General features: G+C 46.0%; 1 protein-coding gene across 1 annotated transcript in view; it reads right to left on the minus strand.

The window, feature by feature from the left end:
- bach2b (BTB and CNC homology 1, basic leucine zipper transcription factor 2b) overlaps positions 1–17,379 on the minus strand; it is an 89,504-nt gene that overhangs the window by 23,572 nt on the left and 48,553 nt on the right. The window contains exon 2 of the mRNA XM_084560386.1: positions 6,094–6,348. Within this exon, the coding sequence (XP_084416512.1) occupies positions 6,094–6,336 (243 nt within the window). The 5' untranslated portion in view covers positions 6,337–6,348. The remainder of the gene's footprint in view (positions 1–6,093; positions 6,349–17,379) is intronic.

Consider the following 17,379-nt stretch of genomic DNA (forward strand, 5'->3'; position numbering starts at 1 on the left):
TTATTGTGTGAGTTAAGACAAAGAGACAAATTCATCAGCGTGACAGATTGGGGCCATATTAGGCTAACAGTCCTGCTCAGTGTCTGCAGCGGACGGCCAGCACCATGACTGGGAAGATACAGAAGGCAGCGACACGTGGACAATACGCATGACACTTGAATGAAGCCTGCCAAATATTCTTTCATAAACAAGCTGAGCAATGCCACACCGCTCTCCCTCTGCCCCCACTAAGTGCTATTCTCTTACACTGGCCTTTCGTCTTCACAGAGGAGACGGCTAATTTATGCAAATGTACTCCAGTGAATTCCTGCATGTAATGCATGCTAATAACGCCGTGGCACGGCATGACAACGAAGTGTTTCCTTCTCCAGGAAAAAAAAAAAAAATAGAAAAACTCCATCTCCACTGGAGACAGCAGCTGATGCTTTAACATCAGATCTGCTGAGTAACCTGACATTAACCTCCATGTGCATGGACAAACAATAAGGAGCATGAGTCACAGCTCTGATAGAAATGAAACAGCCACTGTACCGAGCGCTTGTCAGGATGCCGTTGTGGTTTAAGCTGTTTTTCTGCAGGAGATGACAGGAAATGTGCAGCAGGGACAGAGGCCACAGTGGGGTAAGGCTCGAGGAAGAAAGGAAAGTGTTTTACAGCTGAAGAAGTAATAGCAATAGAGCAGCTTACTAAGCCATCACACAGAGTGATATTATACGTATCTGAGCGCAGCCTGCATTAGAGACGTATTACACTAAGGATGGCACGCGCTACAAATCTTTTCGACATCATTTTAGACATTTTACATTTCCGTTTACAATGTTTGTCACAGTTTTTCATCAATTTAGGATATCTTTCCGCTCATTTCTGTGGGAAGGGGAACTACTGTTTTTTACAACCTGGACCTTATTTCTGGCATAAAATACGATTGTTTACTCACCCATATAACTTTTGTGTAATTTGCACTCGTTTAGGAGATAATTAGATCAACATATATCCATATAGTGGGAGTGACTGGGGCACCGAGACGCAGCCTCTAAATAAAGCATTATCTGCAGTGAAACTCGTTCCTTTCACCAATATTTTGTTATGATACGCTAGTGCTATTCCCCGTTGAGTCTGGAGTTACCTGTTATCATGTCTTCTGACCTGGACGATGTCATCTCTGAGCAGCGCGCGAACCCGCGGCAGTCGGCTCGTTTACCTGTAATTTGCTACTGCTATGGTTCGTCCACAACCTCAGAATCGGAAAAATATTCAGCCATGTTGCAAAAAACTAGCAGTAGCAAATTACAGGTTAACAAGCCGACCATCGCGGGTGCGCACGGCACTCAGAGATGACATCATCCAGGTCAGAAGACATCATCCGGGGTCTGTAGGTCAATCCGGACTCAACGGGGAATAGCACGAGTGTATCATAACAAAATATTGGTGAAATGAACGAGTTTTGCAGCAGATAATGCGTTATTTAGAGGCTGCGTCTCGGTGCCCCATTCACTCCCACTATACGGATATACGTTGATCTAATTATTTCCTAAATCAGTGCAAATTACACAAAAGTTATATGGGTGAGTAAACAACCGTATTTTATGCAATAAGGTCCAGGTTGTAAAAAACAGTAGTTCCCCTTTAAGAAGTGTTTAATTGTTTGTTACCAAACTGCTGTGTGTAGCTCTAGCACATATAAAATCAGACAAACTGTTGAATTTAATAGGTTTATCCCAGCTGTCATCGGAACAGCGATTCACACTCACACCTACGGCCAATTTAGAATCACCAGTGAACCTAACCAGCATGTCTTTGGATGGTGGGAGGAAGCTAGAGAACCTGGAGAGAACCCACGCAGACACAGGGAGAACATGCAAACTCCACACACAAAGGTCCCATTCAAACCCAGAACCTTCTTACTGTGATAAAGGATAAAACAAAGATGACAAAGCCTTTTGACAGACATAGCGTCTCCAAAAAGTTTCAAATTTGCGCCAGCTTTAGCGCAAAGTGACAAGAAACAGTCAGCGCAGGGTCACAGATTTTGCTCGTGATTCTGGGAGAACTGTGAATGCACGGAAAGCGACGCCCTCAGTGACAGCAGAAGCTCGAGACTCTCCTGGTCCTGAGCTGTGGGTAAGTAAACCTCCTCCTGACACTGGATTAAATCAGATAGTGTATGTCTAATCCTCTGCCAGCGGAGCTCACAGTGCAGACCAGACACTGGGGAGGACATGACCTCATCACTGAACTGTTTAAGACACGACATGATTGTGTTTGGGCTGCTTGCTTTTGCCCAAACAAATGATGAAATTAATGAATTTCTCAGGGCGTTTTAACACGCCAGGCAGAGCAGACACTCAGGTAAGGGCATGAAATGTGGTGAGACAACCCGGTGTATTCCTTTCATGTCGTATTTTTGTCGGAGTTCGATACAAAGAAGGATCACATTGCTGGCTGTCACCTTGTAGGCTGAGCGCTCAAGGTGCTCCACTAGCTTGCCGTGCAAACGCAGACAAAGACCCAGCACCATGTCAGTTTACCAGAGGAGAGGTGTCCTTGTCTTGGCAGGAAAAAAAAGAAAAAAGAAAAGAGACCCCCTGCTGGAACAAGAGGCTTGGATATAGCTCATCACTCCTCCCTCCGAGCTTTCCTCTTCATACCCTACCGAGCAGCCCCCATCTTTAAGAAAGGCAGCGCTCTTTCTCTGGCTCTTGACGACCACCATCTGTCTGACAGGCTGTATCTGTGTGACTGTTCATGCGGGGCACTTGCTATGGGGTTCAGTCTGAAAGCCCCTTCTAACACCACACCCTTTAAATCCTGGCCCTTGCGCCAGTAACCATCAGGTTCAGCTCCTTTTTAGGCTTCTAAGGACGCCCACCAGATTTTTAGTTCCGTTATAATCAACCAAAAGGAAATCCTTCGACGCTGCTGGTGGATACACCCGTCTTTTTAAAAATCAGAGAGTCACCAGTCATAATATTCCCACATGCTGCTCACTAGCACCTAGACTGTATTGCCAAAAGTATTTGCTCATCCGCCTTTACACGCATATGAACTTAAGTGACATCCCATTCTTGATCCATAGGGTTTAATATGATGTTGGCCCACCCTTTGCAGCTGTAACAGCTTCAACTCTTCTGGGAAGACTTTCTACAAGGTTTAGGAATGTGTTTATGGACATTTTTGCATTTGTGAGGTTGGACACTGATGCTGGACAAGAAGGTCTAGCTTGCAGTCTTCGCCCCAAAGGTGTTCTACCAGGCCAGTCAAGTTCTTCCACACCAAACTCACTCATCCATGTCTTTATGGACCTTGCTTTGTGCACTGGTGCTCAGTCATGTTGGAACAGGAAGGGGCCGTCCCCAAACTGTTCCCACAAAGTTGGGAGCATGGAGTTGTCCAAAATCTCTTGGTATGCTGAAGCATTCAGAGTTCCTTTCACTGGAACTAAGGGGTCAAGCCCAGCTCCTGGAAAACAACCCCACACCATAATCCCCCCTTCCACCAAACTTCACACTTGGCACAATGCAGTCAGACAAGTACCATTCTCCTGGCAACCACCAAACCCTGATTGGTCCATCAGATTGCCAGATGGAGAAGCGTGATTCATCACTTCAGAGAACGCGTCTCCACTGCTCTAGAGTCCAGTGGCGGCGTGCTTTCCACCACTGCATCCAACGCTTTGCATTGCACTTGATGATGTATGGCTTGGATGCAGCTGCTCAGCCATGGAAACCCATTCCATGAAGCTCTCTACGCACTGTTCTTGAGCTAATCTGAAGGCCACATGAAGTTTGGAGGCCTGTAGAGGTCGACTCTGCAGAAAGTTGGAGACCTGAGTTGCTGTCGTTCCCAATCTTTTCCACTTTGTTATTTGTTATAATACCACTGACAGTTGACTGTGGATTATTTAATAGTGAGGAAATTTCACGACTGGACTTGTTGCACAGGTGGCATCCTATCACAGTATCACGCTGGAGCTCCTGACAGCGACCCATTCTTCCACAAATAGTGTATCTGACAGTAGTCTGCTGTGATCACACTAGTGAGGAGTCACATCTTCCACTGTGAGGAGATTATTTCCAGTCACAGTGTTAACCGCTCCTCTCCAGTGGAGGGCTCTCTTTGAAAACCCTACCCCTTACTGCACTCTGAATCTTATGAATTAGCCCTTGTTGTTTCCACACTCCTGAAAGATGATGTAGAGAAACAACACGGACATCGTAATCTTTCCCCCTGCTGGCAGGCAGAGAAGACAGCATTGCACAGATCAAGCGGGATTGTTTTGCTCCCTTGATGTGACGTCCAAAAAAAGCCCCTTGATGAAACCGGCTGGCCCTGTGCAAGACCACAATCACATTAGATACAGATGATGTCACTCAGCCCCGCCAACCCGGACTACTCCGGGGGGGGGGGGGGGGGGCATGGGAGGCGGGTGAAGAAGGTGGTGGGGGAGGTGGTCTTTGTTTCACATTTCATCTGTACTAACCTCCCCCCTCTTTTCTCTCAGCGGCCACGAGTCCCTTCTTACTTGCCCTTTGTTACACATAGGTGCCGGCCCGCAGTAGCAGGGATTCTCGTCCACGGCCAGACAGGGGAGGGTCGGCGGAGCGTTGCTAACGCTACGTACATGAAGCTGAGCAAAAGGCTGAGCAGCCGTGCCCCAGGCGTCAGGGGGGGGAAGTCAGACTGGAGGCGGGGATGTGTCAGCTGAGTTTGGTCACTGACCGGAAAGCAAAAGGGTGACGGGGGACCGTAAGGAACGTGACGAGCACCGTCAGTGGAATCTGTCCCTGGGATTAGTCTCAACAGTCAGAGATTACATTGTTGGTATGTTTAGTAATTAAACATAATCTAAAGACATGCAGACAGTAATAAAGGTGGAAATGAACTGCCACTGCACTGCATCATTAGATTTCCTGCTACTGTCTATTGTGACTGCATAAAGCTGATGTATTCATTATATGTTGGGGTGCCGCCTAAATAAAATGCTAAAAGAAATGTTGTCAAATCGAACAACGTTGGACAAAGGGAAGACGGCTCAATGGGAGTAACTGTCTCTTTCTGGCACATTAAAGAAAGAGTAATTGAAAGATGTTACTTTCCACACTCTCATCTCACACCTGAAACACACAACAGCTTATGCATTATTCATAGACGCAGCCGGTGAATGAGAGGGATGATGCTTTGAGTGCTGAGATAAGAAAAGAAAAAAAAAAAACATGCTCATTTTACCTATCTGATGGTGACTGAGTGCGGCAACAGTCGCTTGACAGGCGTTACTTTATTAATGCGCGCCGGCCCCGGCGCCACAGCACATGTGGGATGTGGCCCAGTTTTTCGCAGCGGCGCGCGTATGTAGCGAGACGCGACATCAATACGTCGGAGGGGGCGCTTTCATCGCGCTCTGAAGGGGATCCGTTTAAAGTGACAGAGCGAGAGCTGAGGCGAGCAAAGAGTGAGGAGTGTTGCTCAGTCCCGACGAGCGCCGAGCCCGAGGTGGCGTTAATCTCACCGCAAAAGTGTGCCGCCGACACTGGCGGCAGCGCCGGCTGACAGGTGCTAATTGGCAATCACAGCCCCGCAGGCATAATAATTCACTCTGTCGCACCTTTTACTGTGACTTTATCCGGCGACGGGCGAGCAAATTAAAACGCTCTATCGCTGCTACCGACTCTCGTGACGTCGTATTCTCTAAATCGGATAAATAGCGAGCGAGCTCCGAACACTGAAGGGTAAACAAAGGTAATCTACTAGTCCTGCATGTTTCTGCACATACATGCACACTTGTACATTGTTGCACACATCAACACATGCAAGATCCGCCCTTTCTTGGCGCCATTTGTCACCACAACTATGACGTTATCTGCTGTTATCTGCCTTTGTTGTGTTGTGACGTTCTCTTTTATCGCCAACTCATGTGGCAGCAATTTGTTAAAATGCTGATTCACTTTCATTGATAAAAGTAACTAAGCCTGATTTTGCTTGAAGGTGGGGTGCATAGAAGGCCTTCGTCCAAAGTACCGTGAGTTTTTATTATTTGTGCGTGTGTGAGGAAAGTGTAACAGGGTTAGGGTTAAACAACACGTTGGATGGACGTACCTCTTCGGGAAGGCTAACGACCAAGCCATTCTCTGCCTGGCCCACCAGCGCCTGGAGGAAATACTCGCTGCAGGCAGCCAGCACGGCCCGGTGCCCTCGGAACTCCTTGCCCTCCACCAGGACAGTCACATCGCACAGGATATCCTGCTTCCGCTGGTCGTTGAGGCAGAGTAGGATATTGGTACAATGAACCGTCGACTCATACACATACATGGGGGCTTCAGGCTTCTCATCCACGGACATTCCGCTCACGCCCTGGAAATAGAAACACAACAGAGGGGAGAGAGGGGGGTCAGCTTACAGCCGAGCCCAGTGAGCACATACCGCAGGGCTGACATCAGCCCCAGCAGCCCGCCGCAGCCAACCTCATGATTCAACACTTCCATGCCTGACGGACTGGACCGCTTCACGTGCTCGCTGCCTCTTTAACATTTAAAAGCCAGCAACATGTTACCCCCGTACGCCCTAATCCCCCGCTCATCCCATGCGCACGAAGCAGAGGAAATAAAAGACAGTTACATTTCATTAAAAGAACGAAAAGAGTGAGCCCAAGCGCGCTGTACTTTCTGCTCAATAGGCTGACATGTGTTTGTAATCCAAGAAGAACTCAGTGTTAAGGTACGCCGAGCAGCATGAGAATATCAGGGTATGACTATGAGGGGAGCAGCTTCTTTGCTCGCTGGAAGGGAACCTGCACGACAGCACGGAGGCTGACTCTCAGGAGGAGTCGAGATGAAAACAACAGCAGAAATGTCAAATACGTGCTTCTGAAGAAAAAAACTGACAAAGTGGAAAACTTGAGCTCATAAATAAAGGCACAATCTCAGCATTAACCCACTAGGGGTCCCCGGTTGACCCCCCTGTCTTATACTCCAGTTCAGCGGCTGTTTAACTAACACATGCACGCACCAACTGAAACACTAAATAATAAAAAACTGCAATACAACAGTGTATATTACAGACAAACGTATTACCAAATCATGTCAATCTGCGAGCTTTGCAGGTGTGTAGCTCTTTATGCTAAGCTAGGCTAACCATAGATCTTATGTCACTTTCAAAAACACTGAGAATCTCTGAGCAGTTACCCTCTGCAATTACCTACATTTACCTACATTTACATCAGTAATGAATAAATAAAATGTGCCAGCTTTGCCGTCTGGATGGAGTTACAGTAAGTCAGTGTAACGCCACACTAAAACCCCCTGAAGCTCAGCTCTGGGAACGTAACATCACGTGCGCCTTTCGGAGCAGTTTTCCTGCCAAACGTTTCCATTCTGCTCACCCGGCCCTGATGACGGACGCAAGGCTATCTGCACTCACACGCTCACACCTAAAACCACGCAAACATGAATCGCGACTCGCTCAAAGAGCCTCTGTATTAGATGACAACCTGAGCCAAGGAATCTCCCTCTGCTGAATGTTTCAAAAACAGAAATACATTTTTGTCATCTGCTGACTGATACACCGGACAGTTTGAAGCCTTTCCGGCAAAATATGCGAAGGAGTTAAGGTAGGCTCGACAGATTTAAGGTAGATTTCTCCTTTTGAGTGGATGTGTGCCGTTTAACTGAATGAGATCAAAATGAACGCCGCGGCACGAGGTGACTTTGTCCTTTTGTCCTAGTTTTACACGGCGCTCCAAATTAGATTTCGCCAGAAAAGTTCCCGTCAGTGTGTTTTTTTTTTGTTTTTTTTTTTAGTTGGCATGAGCTATCAGACAAATGGAGGGGTCGTGATGAAGTGATTACACAGAGAAATGCCCTCATTCTGCACGGAACTGTTCTGATTAAATCTACCCCAACTCCGAGCAGCATTTAACTTACATTTCATGTGATTCTTATATAAAAAAACTGCTTGTTGTTTTTTTGTACTTAAAAAGGGGGAAATACAACTTCTTAGAGTACATAATCACCATATAACTAGGTAAACCAAAGGAAGCCTCGTTGACTTATACTTTTATGTTTAAAAAATGTTCTGCAGGAGAAAGCGCAGCTAACATCTTCCCTCAGTAATGACTGCCTTCACACAGACGTCGTGCAGGGAACGTGTGATGCTCTCCATCATCCAGGTTTCGCAGGGCCAGTGGGTCTCATATCCCCAATCATTAGGAGGCGAGAAAGTGTGGCATGGTGTGAGAATGGTGAGAGCTGTTACTAGTCCAAGCATGAGAGCGGAGACTTGATCCCAGCTCGTGAAAGCGGTAGTCGCTCACTGTGTAAATGGAAAAGGACAGGGCAGAAAATGCAGCGACAGAGAGCCCTCTGGACCGCGACCGATCTGCTCGGACTTTTAACATCGGCAGATTTTATCCAAAAAGTGTTTAAAAAAGGCAGCAGGACTTGTAGAGGTTTTTTGAGAAGACGTTTCACCACTCGTCCGAGTAGCTTCTTGAAGAATCTACTCGGATGAGTGGTGAAACATCTACTCAAAAAACTCTACAAGACCAGTTGCATTTTGTAAATGATTTTTGGATATACTATGATGACTGAGAATTTTCACCTTCACCTGAGAAGAAGCAGCTACTTGGATGAGTGGTGAAAAGTCTTCTCAAAAAACTCTACAAGTCCAGTTGCCTCAGATGAGTGAAGGGGAAGGTTCTCAGCCATCCAGGTCATAGTATATCCAAAAAGAGTTTACAAAAGGTGACGCATGAGTGGTGAAACAACTTCTCAAAAAACTCTACAAGTCTAGTAGCTTCTCCAAGAAGCTACTCGGATGAGTGGTGAAACGTCTTCTCAAAAAACTCTACAAGTCCTGTTGCCTCGGATGAGTGGTGAAATGAAATGTCTTCTCAGGTGAATGTGAAGGTTCTCAGTCATCCAGGTCTTACTATATCCAAAAAGCGTTTTAAAAAAGGCAACTCATGAGTGGTGAAACGACTTCTCAAAAACCTCTATAAGTCCAGTTGCCTTTTTTAAACAATTTTTGGATATACCATGACCTGGATGACTGAGAACCTTCACCTTCACCTGAGAAGACATTTCACCACTCATCCAAGAAGCTTCTTGAAGAAGTAGCTTCTTCAAGAAGCTACTTGGAAGATTTTCCATCTAAACATGGCGTAAACCTTAAGTAAAGTTTGGGAAATTTGTCAAAAATATAGATCATTCAACACCCATTGTCATCTACTACTGTTGCGCAACGTGGAGTTATTTTGCTGACATAAAACACTAGCGGTGGAGGTGGAGGCATTCATGCTTTTGGAAAGCTTCCTCATTTCTCTGCACAGACTGGCTGTGTAAATCTATTTTGTTTTTCCAGTGAAAGGGAAGCTTCAGAAGCCAACATTTTATGCACGTCATCATGCATCCACTGAATATTGCTGCCTTTTGTTTTTAATGATAACATCTCCGCCTCAGCTCGGCCAAGTGTTGCGAAATTTGACCAATTTTGCAACAAAACCTTCGAGAGTAAAAACAGAATCACAACAGAATCACGCCTACTGGCTGTTGTTAGACAATCGAATGGTAACCGGTTCAGCTTGCAATAGCCTCCGAGTGGTAAATTACACATAAGAAAACACCTCATCCAATATAGGTTTTGATCAAATAGATTAAGTGCATTAAAATGTTTTGACAGGATAAAGTGGAAGGGGAACAGGAGTAGTGCAATTCAACAGCACTTGTTTGAAATGGTTCCTCTTGAGACGCAACAATCAGAAAAATTGAAGAAAGCAGCTTTTGCCTCCAAGGGGAACATCTCCGCTCTAACTCAAATAGAAGTAAATATTCTAAAGTGAAAAGGCTCCATGTAGATGCAGGGAGTGATCGCCGGAAGACCAGAAGCTGAACAACGTTGGAAATATATGGCTTCCCTTACTCTACTCTAAATAATCGCGTACCATACAGAAACTACGGAAACTAAATATTAAACGTACAAAATGAACACAAGAAAAAACAAATAGTAACAGTATAGCAATATTTTTATGTTACCGGACCTCGGAGCGCCCCCTAGCGATCAACTGTCAGCTACAAAAATGGGGTGACAAAGGAATTGCTTTATACAGTATTCAGTATGTTGACTGGGATGAAAAGTGGACATGTTTTCATCCCTTGGACATGTTTGACACGGAATTTGTCTACAATCTAATACAATAACTCTGCTTCTGCCTCGAGGTAATCATGTACTACAAATCATGTACCACAAATCATGTACTATGAATCATGTACTACAAATCATGTACCACAAGTCATGTACTATGAATCATGTACTACAAATCATGTGCCACAAATCATGTACTATGAATCATGTACCACGAATCATGTACCACAAATCACGCGCCACAAATCATGTGCCACAAATCATGTAATGCGAATCATGTACCACAAATCATCATGTACCATGAATCATGTACTACAAATCATGTACCACAAATCATCATGTACCACGAATCATGTACTACAAATCATGTACCACAAATCATGTACTACGAATCATGTACCATGAATCATGTACCACGAATCAAGTGCCACAAATCATGTACCACAAATCATGTACCACAAATCATCATGTACCACGAATCATGTACTACAAATCATGTACCACGAATCATGTACTACAAATCATGTAACGCAAATCATGTACTACGAAGCATGTATCACGGTACATGATTAGTTAATTATAAATTAATTGTCAGACAAATAAATTAATCATAACCCGGCTGAGACAAGTCTAGAAAAACAGTTTCTCCAGTCCTGCAAAAGCTTAAATTTGCAAAGTTCTTACCATTGGAAAAAACAGAAAAATCATTGGCGCTGAGTTTAGTGGGGAGTCAGAACTGTTTTAGCTGAGGATGTAGCTTGTCATCTTCAAAAAGCATCTATCAGCACCTTCTCCAAGCCGTCAGGTAGAGGAGATAAAATATCCTAAAGACCCGTTTTTGACCTCAGCTTTGAATCATTAAGAAAATCAGAACTATCAGCCCTGCGACCTGTACTTTCGTCCAATCAGGCGGCAGAAGCAATCACCTCAGGAAGGGAGCGCGCTTGTCAATCGTGCCCTCATCTACTAGAAATGACGTCTGACACAAGCAAATTCTTACTGAGCACAAACCACAGTGAGGGAAGTGAAAGCTGTGACCTGGCTCTGCGAGAATACTTTGCGTTTAAGTCCTATGTAGACTCAGTTGTTTACATGTGACAGAGCAGAGCAGTCTACAGCTCCAACACAGGGCGAGGTGAAGAGGCTGCTGTTGAGCGATCGCATCAGTCCAGACTGCGGCTCTGGCTGGTCCAGCTGTTGTACAGTTTGCTTATATCCACTAAACATTTCTCTGTCGGTTTCCCAAGATAATGACCTGCCTTCCAAGAATAATGTTTCCAGATGCGGTCGTGAGGTTCGGAGCAAATCTAAACGTGCTATTTCTACCCCCGGAATGAACGTTTGCTTCATTTGAACATCAGATGGTTTGTTGCAGTGGGAGAAAAGTGCAAGGATGACACAAATGCAAGGCACACACGCAGGCTTGCGCATTCTCAGACGCGCACACGCACACCGCAAAATAGCAGGTTGTGGCAAAATTCTGATTAGAAGTGCTGATGGATGCAACTTCCTTCATTTTTTCTTTTTTACTCGCATGGTCAGTTGTCGAGAGCGGCTCCTTCCACCGCGCTAGTAATAGTCTCCGGCCAGGTTCTAGCGTTCTGGCGGCGACTGCAGACCAAATGCGCGGCGTGATGCATCAGCAGCGTGTCGCGGAGGGCCGATCCTGGAGGGAGCCCGCAGATCTGTGGGAGGCTGATGAAGCTGATAGCCTTTAGCGCTGCTTTCCCATTACGGCAATTACAGCTTGCGTGCACAGCGGCAAAGGAAGAGGAGAAGAAGAAGCTGCAGGTAACATCCTGTACTCAGCAGTGCTTCTATTACGTTCAGTGCTGACTGTACCTGCAGCCTCCTAACCTTCTACCTGGGTAGCCTCTAGCTTACTGTAAATGTATAAGTTGTACCTGTACCATCTATTCAAATGTGGTGCAGTATGAAAACATGAAAGGAAACACCCTTTCTATCTCAACGTGGAGCTACAGTCCCTTATATTTGAGAAGCTGGAAGAAAGTCAGTTCACTTTTTTGTCTAGGGCTGCTCTCGCATCATTTCCTCACACCACATCCTTTCCCCTTCTTTCTCCGGACAGCAGGTCAAAGGTATGGCTGATTGTTGCCGTGGCAACGCAGCCAGGAAAGACCTCGGGGCCCGGGTGAGACTCATTTAGCCCCCCCTTTTCCGTCAGACGTTCCGCGCATTCCGTGTCGTAGGACGCGGTTCTGCCGTGGAGACTTTAAGTGGGAGGGGTGGGCGGTGAGGGTTGGGTGGTGAAGTGTAACAGTGTGCCATAACGTGCTCTGTGATGTGTGTCCTCTCTCTCTCTCTCTCTCTCTCTCTCTCGTCTGAATACTGTGCAGGGTGTGTGGAAGGAAGAGGTGGGGCTGCGTCATGACGGAATGAAATATATAAAGGAGCCCCCAGCGGCAGAGGCGTGATTATTTATGCCATAAAAAAAAAACAGAATCCAAAAACTTTCATTGCTTCAATACGGAACTGCAGAAGACGGTTCCAAAGACTTCAGTCCAGACTGGACTGGAGGGACAACAGTGATGCTGTGGACAAGAAGTTCCTGAGTAGACTCTACTTCCTGAGGAAGCTCAGGTCATCCAACGTATGCAGCAAAGTTCTGGAGATGTTCTACCAGTCTGTACTTTGCTGTGGTTTGATGGGGGAGCAGCACCAGCAAGAAGGACATAAGTAGGATCGTGGGCAGTGAGTTGGAGACGTTTGTCTCAGTGAGGGACAGGAGGACACTGGACAAACTGCTCTCCATCATGGACAATCCATCTCATCCACTACACCAGACTATAGAGGGACAGTGGAGCTCATTCTCCAACAGACTGATCCAGCTCCACTCCCACAGTGAACGCTACAGGACGTCATTCACACCATTCTCAGTCCAGTTGGACAACAACTCACTTTTCTATAACAGATAACTCCATGTTATTCACATTAATGGACACTATTGCACCATACTATCATTCCTATCTGTATAATACATATTCGTCCGTCTCTATTTCTTGGAGATTTGTTCATAAGAGTGTTTTTTTATGTGCAACTAAGCTTCTGCGACTGAGCAATTTCCCTTGTGGATCAATAAAGTTTATCAGAGTCGTTGTACTGACGCACTGCTCAGATGTTGGCTTCGGGATACACTAGAAGAACCGTTTCAAAGCACTGTCTGGGCGCTTTCAGGGACAGCCTCGAAATATCAAAGCAGGAAGAAAATGGTCAGAACAACCTTGGAGTCTATGGATAAAAGGCGCCGTCTGTTCCCGTGGCCAGGCCAGTGTGTAGAAGCAGCTTCATTACACTATAGAGTGTACAAATGTCTAAGAAAGGCTATGGTGTAAATGTACGACTTGCTGTCAGCCTGACTTTAAGCTGCACTCTGTTCATCAGTCATTGAAATGATACTAGAGCGCAACGAGAACATCCCCTTGAATTACTGGAATGACTTTTTTTTATTGGGACGTAACATCTGCACCGCATGATTGTGACAAAACGCATAATGCACACTGTGGGTTTCTTGCAATAAACAAGATTAGGCTCAACCGCTGGTGCTACGGTCAAAGTAATAACATCATCCGCGGAGGAACTAACGTGAACACTGTGCCACTGTGTACAATAAGGGGAGAGCTCCAGCCAGATGACTGTAATTACGCCGAGGATGAGCAGGGCTTTAATTGGAGTGATCAAATTAGGCCAGACGAATGCCCTAGGAGCCGCACGGAGCTGCAAATGTAAACACGGATGATGATGACGACGCCGATGATTGCGACGATGGCGGTAAATGGGCCGCCATGAAAAGCTCAAATGAAAATCACCCCCCAGTTCTGGTGTAAGGCCGTGTTCCTAATCGAAAGACAAGCAAAACACATGCTCTGACTCACCATCTAATGTTTTTGAATACAATATACAGGTTACTTTTTATGGGCCGAGGTTTCACTTCCTCAAACGAAACTACTTCCCCACAGCGTCAGATTTCCGTTTGTGTGTGTGATAGCACATCGGCCTATCTGCCTTTTAATACTTTCAGCCAAATCAAGACACACTGCTGTAAAATCGGACACAGGGAGCGGCTTTGATCGCCCCTTTGTACCCGGGCAAGACGGACGTAGGGTCCTCAAACGCTCAAAAAGCCGGCCTCCTAAGTGCAGAGATCATCAGAAATGTGCCAGTGTTTCATTACAAACATCAAACGAGGTGGCGGGTTTGATTAAACAGGGATCTGCCCGCACTGCAATAAAATCGGGATAGCTTGTTTCAAACGTCTCCCTGGCTATTGTGCAATTACAGCCCAGAATCTGTTGTTGGTTGGGTGTGCGGTTGGGTATGCGTTGACACAACTCGCTGACCTCTGTGGCTTTGCAAAACCCAACGCAACCATTGAATGTGCACCGTCATCAAGACTAAAAACAAGCCTGTTTTTGTTTTATTTTTTTGCGAACTTCCTAAAAAGATATTTCTAATTGCTCAACATGTTTTCCGTCTGCAGCTGTTGGTGTCGAAGATAAAGCACGTCGCTCTGTTAGACGCTGCACGCAGAACGCTACGAAAGGCCCACCTTACCTTACAGCACTGAGCCATTACTGTTAAATCAGGAGAGGTTATTCATAGTATGAGGAAGGAAGGTTGGCGTATCTTAGGCATTGCACCAAGCAAACAGTAACTTAGGAAGTAACTGAGCAATAAATTCCAAATCTGAAGTTCCTTCACGCCTCAAAGAAAGAGCGTTGAATTCATTTCAATATAAACTGCTTCTCTGTTTTGCACCTGTGCAGCTAACGGAGCATCATCCCGGAGGTAAATTCCTCCCTTTAAGACGAAGACGAAATCAAAGCCAAGCAGTTTTTGGGGGGGATTTCCACTCAGACTACAGAAAGTTCACGAACATCCACTGCTAAGGCTCCTCATTCTACGCCATATCAATAAGAAGTCAAACGGCTTTTTTTATTAATTTTTTTTCTTCAGAAGGTCACCGGGTTGCAGATATCGATCCCGAGATAATATATGCAGGACAGGCGCGTCGGAGGCGAGACGTGGTGATGCTCACCAGATCCTGCTGACTACGCACTGAAGGATTGCGGAAGCGTGGTCACATGATGATTTTCAGCAAGTCTTTATCACATTGACTCATATCTTCCAAATTTGCTTTCTGCAATTCAAAAGCAGATCCCCTCCCCCCCGATACTCTGCAAAAACAAAACCAAAAGACTGACCCATCAAAATTTGACAGGTAAACTCGGCATGGAATACGCAGAGAGATCTCAGGACATGGCTGGACTCGTTACGCTCAAGTCCATCTACAAATAGATTGAGTGCTTTTTGCTCCAGATAGAAATCAATACTGTCTCCCTGTGCTTCTGTCGGGGGACCTGAGGCAACAGAGCAGCAACGCCAGAGCAAGAAGGCTTAGCAAAGACAAGATATTTATGCATCATCTAGGCTGCAGGAATGCCGTCCATGGGCTTAAGTTAGATGCCCGATTCTTGGAGGAAGCTATCCTGGAATCCCTTCATGTGACGTCTCCGGCAATAGCCTAGGCCTTGCGAGATCAGCAGCTCAGCACCCCTGGTTGGGGTGAGCCGCCTGGCTACGAACAATCTCGAGGTGCTACCGCTAGTTACATTGACAAACGTGACTGGCGTCTATCTGCAGTTGGCCTAATTAACACCGGAGCTACTACGACGCACAACTGCCGGAAAGGTCCATGCGGTGACCTCAACCGCACGAATCAATACCCCAACCAACGACAAGGTTTACCTTTCAAAGGAAACAATTAGCGCGGAGATCAAGCTGCACGGAGACCATCAAAGACAGCTGGATTACACGCTAAGAAACTCATTACCAGCGCAGGCAGCATTTGCATTAAACACAAACTGAGGCCGTCCAAGGACGCCCCAAAACCCCACATCATGAAAACTTCAAAAAAAGAAACTTGTAGGAAAGTCTTTCACTGTTGCAGCGATGAAAAAGACTTGTTAGCTTTCATAACCTCGTGCTTTGGGGGCTGCTGTCTAAAACTGGTTTTCAGAACCTGGCTGACATTGCGGTGTCATATCACACAACACTCAAGGAGCTATTTATGGATGTATCTTGCTGACTAATCGCCACTGAAGAACCTGCTCACTCTGAGGAACAAAATAAAGACAAACAACAAAGAGCACCCCGCCGTCGAGGAATTATTACAGAAAATGCAGCCACTTTCACCGCTTGGTTTTCACTGTAGAAGCACTGTTTGTTTTTTCCTTCTTTGTAAAAATCACCTTTGCATGAAAGGAAGGAAAGAAAGCCACAGAAATAGAAGACTGCGAAACGGTAGCTGGCATTACCTCAGAAAGGCATCAACGCTGATCCAGTCATCGTGTTATTCCAGTCTTTGCCTCTGACAACTTTCTAATGCCTCGCACTGTACGTTACAGACAGCATCTGAGCCTATCAGTGTCTGTGGGTGGTGAGTATGACTGAGCAAGTGAGGTATGTGTTTGTGTGTGTGATAACTGTGTGTGTGTGTGTGTTTGTGTGATGGCATGCCAGAGTATTTTTGGGTCCTGCCTGCTCAAATGCAGCTTGCATGAATCATGACTTCCCACATAGTAGGTCAGTGAGGAGGGTGAGTCATATTGCCGTCTTATATGGTAACACGCTGCACATGTGATAGAAACACTGGGGTTATCTATAGACCGGGCTCTCTGCTTCAAATGTCTGAGGCACGGCTTCTTTGTCTCGGCTCCGTCCTGGTCTTCACGTGATGCCGAGCCTCGTTTGTCCTTGTTTACGCATCTGAATTTGGTTTTCAAACCGCCTGCCCCTACGTTTTCGCCACGACCATACTATGACTCAGACCCATTCTGGTTTTCCCTCTGACAGAGCCTCAGCTTTAAACTGCACAATGAGTACAGCAGTCGCCGCAAAGAGCAAACATGTCTACGGCAGAATCTAGAAAGAACACTGACTGCTTATTGCGTTTCCTACCGCATGCCTGATATTCGCACCGACAATGACAAAGTACACCTGCAAACACAACAATCTGTTTGCCTTAACCTCTTCCTGTGTGACTGGCTGAATCAACAAGAAAACAAGTTTGCAGACAACTCAATTTGCAACTACAGACAAAAGACAAGCGCCTCGACGTGGAATGGAGCGAGAGGGAGAGCGGCCTTTGAGGGATCGGAGTAGGTTAGGTTTTCTAGCGGCAGCTTGAGAAGAAGCAGATCTTGCGCTAATTAGGCCAGTGATTGG

Source organism: Chelon labrosus (assembly GCF_963514085.1).
Source record: "Chelon labrosus genome assembly, chromosome: 14".
Taxonomy (NCBI): Eukaryota; Metazoa; Chordata; class Actinopteri; order Mugiliformes; family Mugilidae; genus Chelon; species Chelon labrosus.